Source organism: Parasteatoda tepidariorum, chromosome 6 (assembly GCF_043381705.1).
Source record: "Parasteatoda tepidariorum isolate YZ-2023 chromosome 6, CAS_Ptep_4.0, whole genome shotgun sequence".
In the NCBI taxonomy this organism is placed as follows: Eukaryota; Metazoa; Arthropoda; class Arachnida; order Araneae; family Theridiidae; genus Parasteatoda; species Parasteatoda tepidariorum.
The window spans coordinates 14,111,706-14,119,031 of NC_092209.1; the positions used below are offsets into that span (position 1 = coordinate 14,111,706).

Genomic DNA, 7,326 nt, shown 5'->3' on the forward strand with positions numbered 1-7,326 from the left:
GTGTTCCTGTCCTGCAATTTTGTCTTCATATCCAGTTTTGCTGCAGATGTGTAAAAGCTCTTGAGGATGTTTGAAGATGTAACTTTGATATGGTAACCTAAGGCTTATGGTAACCTAACCTATAATATAACTATCAGGTGGAGACTTGTTTTTTTATGGCCTCAGAAATTGTAAAAGCATACAAAAGTTGCTTTCGAAATCATCATTGGCCAATAGCTGAAAATTAAAACGCAGTTAACAACATATTTAAGAAACAGCAATAAAATAAAACTTGTGTCAGTCAGCATACAAATAGTATATAATTCTTCCCATTCTTGTAAAACTTCTTTATAAACAATATTTAGTTTTTCCATTTGGTGCCAATAAATATAAGTTCTTTTCATCACCAACTCTTGAGCAGCCAACATAAAGCTGTCCATGTGAAAAGCAAGGCTTCTGCAAGTCAAGACCAACGACTTTTAAAGATTGTCCCTGAGATTTATTTATACTCATCGCAAAACTAAGTCGAACAGGAAACTGAAGACGTTTAAACTGAAACGGATTGTCTGAAGATATGATGAGGATGCGAGGAATAAGCACACTATTTCCTGTTGACTGTCCTGTTATAATCATAGCTTCAATAACATTAGGCATCAATTTTTTCACAATCAATCTTGTTCCATTACATAATGCAGGTGGATCCAAATTTCTTAAAAGCATAATTGGTGCTCCAATTTTCAATTCTAATTTATGTGCAGGCACTCCAGGTGGTTCCAATGAGTTCAAAAATTCTGTCGGATAGTTGACAACTTAATCTATTTCCATGACAGCGTCGATAGACTTGTAAATTTCCAGAGCACCAGGTAATTTCATTAAAAGTTTGTTATTTATCACGTTAACAATATAATTTGTTGGAGAAATGATAGCTCTTTCACATAGCCATTGAGGGTTGCAGTAATTTTCATGAATATTAGGAAAAACCATTTCTTTGAGTTCGTCGGTTGTGGCAACATGAATTCCAATATTTTCCACATCTATAAGCCCTTCTTCATCGCCACTAATATCACCATTTCCAAGTCTTAGAAGATTGTTGGCAAATTCCTGTGCAAAGACTTGTCCTGTTAAAGGAACTCGCATATTTGTTTTCAGCCGCAGTCTTTGAACATTTGCCCAAATGTAAGATGACTTTATACATGCATGTATTTCATCTGCCTTTGTCCCACGTTGTATTACAGGAAGTGCTTGTCGAAAATCACCAGATAAAACTAAAGTTACACCTCCCATACACTTGTTGTTTTTTAAAAGGTCTTGCATAGTGATATCCAGGGCTTCTAAAGCAGCTTTATGTGACATAGTGCACTCATCCCAAACTATTAGTTTACATCTTCTAAGAACATCAGCTTTGTGTGAGCTTCTGGAAATATTGCAGGTAGGATGCTCGACGGTTGATAAATTTAAAGGTAATTTAAACACTGAATGAGCTGTTCGTCCACCAGACAAAAGAGCTGCAGCAATACCAGAGGATGCAACAGTAAGTGCAATCTTATTTCTTTGTCTCACTTTTGCTAAAATCAGATTTATGAGATAAGTTTTTCCTGTTCCACCAGGTGCATCCACAAAAAATATTCCACCGACGTCATTAAACTCAGCAAATAAGATTTTTTCCAAAGCTTCCTTCTGGTCTTGAACCAGATTTGGCTCATTCGAATCAATGTATGATGTCATTTCATCTGTATTGTAATTTGTTTCCCTAAAAATTTCTCTGTTTAAGTCAATGGTTCTGTTTGTTGTGTCAAAGGAAGTCTATAAGTTTTTAAACCAGAACCACCCAATTCTTTGACCTTGTTTTCAAGAAGAATTAATGCCTGATTGAAGATGGCATCATCATAATTTAAATCCATGTCAGTACTTCTAATCCTGGCTTGGTGCAAAACATCTTCAGCCATACTTTCTCTTTGTAAATTCCACAATTCCAGAGGGTTTGCAATAGAACATGTTTGCAACAAATAAATTACGCAGTATTTCAGGTGATCGAACAACAACAGCTTCTTCTAACGTGCTTTTCCAATGCGAGTCATCTTCAAGAAGTCCTCTTACCTGGCAAGCCTGCTTAAATGTTTCGCATTTTATTTTTCCAAAAATCTTTAAGTCATTGAAAGATGTAGGTCCGTGCACCTCATGAAGCAGTAGTCGAAGATGAAAACATTCGGAATTGTTAGGATGAATAGTGTAGACGCGACCAAGTGCATCACTTGATTTAATTCCTGGGTCTTCAGATACTATCTGACCAGATTTCCGCCGAACCCACTTTTTGCTGCTTGCAGACCATGTATAGTACTTCGGCAACTGATTATACAACAAAGTGCGAGCAAAATCATCGTTTTGACATAAGCTAAAAAAAGAAGTAAGTGTTGTGGCTGGTGGAGCTTGAGCTCTTTAACATGCATTTTCTGTTGTGAAGTAAACTCGCTGGCCATTCTCTAAGTGTACACTTAAATGAACAACTGTTGGATGCCTTTCATGTATAGGTAAACCCAAAATACACAACACTGCCTCGTTGCTACTGATGTATCGTCCTATTTCATAATGCTGTACTAGATCATGCACACTTTCGCCGTTGGCAATGTTAAATACAGCCATATCAGATCCTTTGTTTACATATTCGCAAACATATTTTATAGATTTTATCGAATTACAAAACTCCACATTAATATGAGCATTAAAAGTTTTTAACAACAATGGACAAAAACGAACTATACTAGAATGCAAAGTTTCTTGACAATGACGTCACGGCTGGCGGAGGAAGAAGGAGAAATAAGTTCAGCCGTAGGGTTGTAAGGAGCAGGATCGAAATGACGTCACACTCTTCCAGCTTCCAATTTGGCGCAATAATCGGATTAAGCATTTTGTTTGGCACTTTGATTGTTAGAAAATCATTGGTCAAATTATCAGAAACACTTATAATAAATTTAAAGATTCATTTTATGTAATCATAATTAAGTAATCTAGTATAATAAATATATGTAAACTTTATATTCTGAAATTTTATAAATTAAAAAATATAGAATTTTAATATATTCGATTTATGAGTTTGTTATTTTAATTTTTACATAATTTTATATATTTAAAAATTTAATTTTTAACAAATTATTTCAAAACAATACTCAAATGTTTGAATAAATAAATCTGATATTATTGTGTAATTTTTTTTTCAATTGATCAATATTTTTCTCAACCTAAATATCAGGGTGTCAATGATTTAAATAAATTGATTTAAAAAAAAAATTTTTTTATATCACTTTTAAAAAAAATCTCAATTTTAAGTATTTTTTAAATAAAATCACAATTTCAATTATTTATTTTAAAAAAATCATTTTTTTAAATATTTATTTAAACTCCCAACAGTCAATCATTTTCTTCAGCCTTTCAACAGTATTTTTACACCACAACCTTTCTTTATATTTACATTAGAATATTCTATTCTTATTTGACCATTTCATTTTTGTATACTCAGTCTCTTAAATTTCCCCTTTACATTGTTACTGTTCTATTACACTTTAGAAAAGTATACTTAATTTTTTTAAAGCTAAATAGTACCTATTTTTACTTTTAAATGTGTCCACTTGAAACAAAATATACTTAAAGGAATTATTTTTTTCGATAGTTTTTTTTTACAGATTAATACTATTAAAGACAAGTTATTTACTAGTTCTTTTTATTGTGTTTTTAGTTGTTAAACTTAGTAGTTAGTTGTTTAGCTTAGTAGGTATTAAGGATGACACACTGCAAGATTTATTCCTTAAAAATAAAAAATTAATTCATGTATCATTTATGATGACATACACACAACTTCATCAGTACTGGTGTCTCCTTCGGAAGCAGTCTCAGTTGATTCAGGATCAACATTAATAACCAAACTTTCAACGGTAAAATCACACATTCCGTCAAGTTCCCACATTAGTTCTTCCTCTTTAATAACATGGCTAACACAGTTCTTCCATGTTTCAGTAGAAATGTTTTGAATTGCTTCTTTCGTGATCTGTTTCACTTCATTCTCTTTAAATGTTTTATTTTCGGCTGCAACTTTACCTTTCACAATACTCCAAATATGTTCAATTGGATTAAGTTCACAGTGGTAAGGTGGCAGTCTCAAAACAGTATGCCCTTGAAGCTCGGCTAGTCTATCAACCCGATAGCCCTCATATTTGTTACGGACATTAGACACGAGGAGCAGAAGTTCAGCTTTTAGCATGTCAAAGCTCCAGGAAATGTTTTTCGATGTCAGCCATTGTCGAATGTCATCCTTTTTGGTGGAAGAGTTAGGAATGTTTTCCACAAAAACACTGTGGTATGATGCATTGTCCATCACAATAATGCTATTGGCAGCAAGGTTGGGGAGTAACTTATTTTGAAACCAATTTTCATAGTAATCACCATTCATTTCTTCATGGTAATCACCTTTACCTTTTTTTTCCTTTAAAGATATCTTCAGCTTCCTTGACAAAACCATTCTCACCTCCAGCATGGGTAATGATCAACCTGGATCCTTTTCCGGAAGGCGCTTTTAGTCCAGTTGAGAGGCCTGACATAAATGCATCTTTCGGTCTCTTTATAAATGTGTCTTGCTTCTTTTGTGTGACCAAAATTCACCCAGGTTTCATCGGTGTAAATTATGTTCCTTCCTTCATTTCGGTACCGACGAATTTGTCTTAAAAATTGACGTCGCCACACTTGTATATCTTCCCTTTCTATCAGCACTGAATTGCGGGATCGCTTCTTATACACAAATCCTAAATCGAGCATTAGCCTCCTGGTTGTGTCAACAGTCAAGTTCGGAAGGTCAGAATCCTCATTGATTACTTTCATAACTTTAGCCACGGTTGGAACTTCATTTCTTTTAAAAAACAAGTGCACCTTCCGACGAATGACACACAAAGTAAAGTCATCAAACTTTTGTAGTCTAGTTCCTTTGCATTTTCTTGCAGGTCTTTCTTTTCCCAGGAGTGGAAAATGAGCCATTAACGCCATATTTTTTTTGCATCCGTGAGATGCTGCTGGTAGATACGCCAGTTAAGTCCGAAGTTTTACACAGCACATCATTCATAGAATCGCTGGGATTCCCTTCTCGCAATTTATGAAATACATTCATAACAATTGTCTTTTCAGAGCTTTTCAAAGCGCTGCCTTTCTTGTGGATTTGAAAGACGTAGTTCAACTTAGGAGTAGATTCCATTATACTAATAATAACGAAATTAACGAATAGGTAGAATAATAACGCTATATTAGCTTTTAAAAAAACCTGGTTTCTCAAACGATAAAAAATAAACTACACCACAGCAAAAGATTAAAGATAATATGCAATAAAGCGGGCGCGAAATTACACGCCAAAAGCTCTCCCTAAAAGCGCTTTGGCGGGATCTGTTGATCGTGAGCTCTCATTGGCTAATGCCTTCAATTCTAAATAAAGATACCATTCCGCGATGCGCCGTTCGTAAATTTGAAAATATATAAAATTTTAAGAAAATTATAGCAAATTAACGCTATATATGTGTGGGTTAAGATAACTTATCATATTTCTATTGTGAAATGCGTAATTTACCTCGAAATAGAGACATCGCGCCGGGAACTATTTTCTTCGTTTGCCCTCAGCATATTTCTCCATTGTCAAGAAACATTGCAGTTTAGTATACCCATCTATTATCAATAACAATATCAGAACTCCGTACTTTTTTAACTGTCGTATAACCGCCATCCTTTGGACTCTGTCGACGATACAGGGGATATCCATCTTCCCCTGTTTGTGTTTCTTTCAAAAAACTTCGAGGGTACCTCTTTGTACATTTTCCATCTTTCATGCAAGGAGACTGTTGATTCAGGATCCCACAAGGGCCATATATCATTTGTGTCTTAATAACATCATGCAAAACTGGATTAATTTCTGGATCTGCTATTTCTGCACTTATTACATTATCTATGCTATGAACATGGATTTTTTCATACAGCCAAATTAAAATATGAGTATGTGGAAGACCACGTTTTTGCCACTCTATTGTGTACATAAAACATTGAACAGAGACAAATACTTTTCTTTTGTTGATGAGAATCATAAGAGCTTTTAGTTTAAGATGGAAAACTCTTGCTAGCAAATCATGTCGATCGTGACTTCTCTGCCTAGGCATTACTTCATTGGTAACCTCCTGCCACTGTGGATTACAGGTAAATGTAATAAACAAATCAGGCTTCCCGTAATTTCTAACATATGTCATCGCATCTTGAGTTCGTTCATGCATGTAGCGTAGACCACCAGTAAATGTAGAAGGTAAAATTACCATTTTACCAATATCATTAACACTCCCGTCTCTGTTTAGGGCATCCTTGAGATGAACATACTCTTTAACACGTAATTTCTTCTGGTTCAAGAGTACAAACCTCAGTCGCTCAGATTCAATTTTTGCGAACATGTCCACAATAAATTGATTAAAAATTCTCCTGCATCTTAAAATAATATTGAAATTTGCTGCTCGAAACATAATTCGATAGGCATAAAAATCCATGGCTGAAATTTTCTTATAAGCCGGGCAGTAGTTAGGATTACTTGCCTTAGTTCAAAATGGTAGCCGTCTTCACCTTGCCAGAACATCAAAGGATACTGCAATGCATCATATGCTCGGTGTGTTTCTGCAATTTTTTTAATTTCATTACTTTTTAATTCCAATACTATATCTTTGCTACTGTATACATCACCTGCAAGAATAACTGCCATCTCCGATGTATTTGGAGCATTAAATCGTCTGGAGTAGATTCCATTATTTTAATAATAACTAAATTAACGAATAGTAGAAGTAGTAGAAATAACTAAGTAATAGTAGTAGAAATAACTAAATTAACGGTAGAATAATAACGATATATTAGCTTTCAAAAAAAGCTGGTTTCTCAAACGATAAAAAATAAACTACAGCACAGCAAAAGATTGAAGATAATATGCAATAAAGCGCGCGCGAAATTACACGCCAAAAGCTCTCCCTAAAAGCGCTTTGGCGGGATCTGTTGATCGTGAGCTCTCATTGGCTAACGCCTTCAATTCTAAATAAAGATACCATTGCGCGATGCGCCGCTCGTAAATTTGAAAATATATAAAATTTTAAGAAAATTATAGCAAATTAACGCTATATATGTGTGAGTTAAGATGACTTATCATATTTCTATTGTGAAATGCGTAATTTACCTCGAAATACAGACATCGCGCCGGGAACTATTTTCTTCGTTTGCCCTCAGCATATTTCTCCATTGTCAAGAAACATTGCAGTTTAGTATAGTAATGTCAAATTGTCTTGTTGAAAATTCTCG

The 7,326-nt window shown here is 34.5% G+C and overlaps 4 protein-coding genes and 1 non-coding gene across 5 annotated transcripts; all 5 read right to left on the reverse strand.

The window, feature by feature from the left end:
- Nucleotides 1-327: 327 nt before the first annotated feature.
- Nucleotides 328-699, reverse strand: LOC122272448 (ATP-dependent DNA helicase PIF6-like). The gene has a single exon (XM_043056176.1). The coding sequence runs from the start codon at nucleotides 697-699 to the stop codon at nucleotides 328-330; it is 372 nt and encodes a 123-aa protein (XP_042912110.1).
- A 90-nt stretch (nucleotides 700-789) lies between these two features.
- On the reverse strand, nucleotides 790-1,704 carry LOC107438343 (ATP-dependent DNA helicase pif1-like). Its single transcript, XM_016050619.2, has one exon. It carries the CDS (start codon nucleotides 1,702-1,704, stop codon nucleotides 790-792), a length of 915 nt encoding a protein of 304 aa, XP_015906105.2.
- Nucleotides 1,705-1,917: 213 nt separating this feature from the next.
- LOC139425739 (uncharacterized) lies at nucleotides 1,918-2,619 on the reverse strand. The gene is made up of 2 exons (XM_071181683.1): nucleotides 2,450-2,619; nucleotides 1,918-2,371 (listed from the first exon to the last, which is right to left on the reverse strand). The coding sequence occupies exons 1-2, from the start codon at nucleotides 2,617-2,619 to the stop codon at nucleotides 1,918-1,920; spliced, it is 624 nt and encodes a 207-aa protein (XP_071037784.1).
- A 1,189-nt stretch (nucleotides 2,620-3,808) lies between these two features.
- Nucleotides 3,809-4,489, reverse strand: LOC107448895 (uncharacterized). The gene has a single exon (XR_006227013.2). It is a non-coding gene; the product is annotated as an uncharacterized protein (transcript).
- Nucleotides 4,490-5,660: 1,171 nt separating this feature from the next.
- LOC107448554 (uncharacterized) lies at nucleotides 5,661-6,440 on the reverse strand. The gene has a single exon (XM_016063800.2). It carries the CDS (start codon nucleotides 6,438-6,440, stop codon nucleotides 5,661-5,663), a length of 780 nt encoding a protein of 259 aa, XP_015919286.2.
- Nucleotides 6,441-7,326: the final 886 nt, after the last annotated feature.

What these genes read in the sequence shown, in the direction of transcription:
- LOC122272448 (XM_043056176.1), bottom strand. Translation starts at nt 699, where the DNA reads ATGCTTTTAAGAAATTTGGATCCACCTGCATTATGTAATGGAACAAGA.
- LOC107438343 (XM_016050619.2), bottom strand. Translation starts at nt 1,704, where the DNA reads ATGACATCATACATTGATTCGAATGAGCCAAATCTGGTTCAAGACCAG.
- LOC139425739 (XM_071181683.1), bottom strand. Translation starts at nt 2,619, where the DNA reads ATGGCTGTATTTAACATTGCCAACGGCGAAAGTGTGCATGATCTAGTA. An exon ending in GTACACTTAGAGAATGGCCA is followed by an intron (nt 2,372 to 2,449) that starts GCGAGTTTACTT and finishes TTCTTTTTTTAG; the next exon opens with CTTATGTCAAAACGATGATT.
- LOC107448554 (XM_016063800.2), bottom strand. Translation starts at nt 6,440, where the DNA reads ATGTTCGCAAAAATTGAATCTGAGCGACTGAGGTTTGTACTCTTGAAC.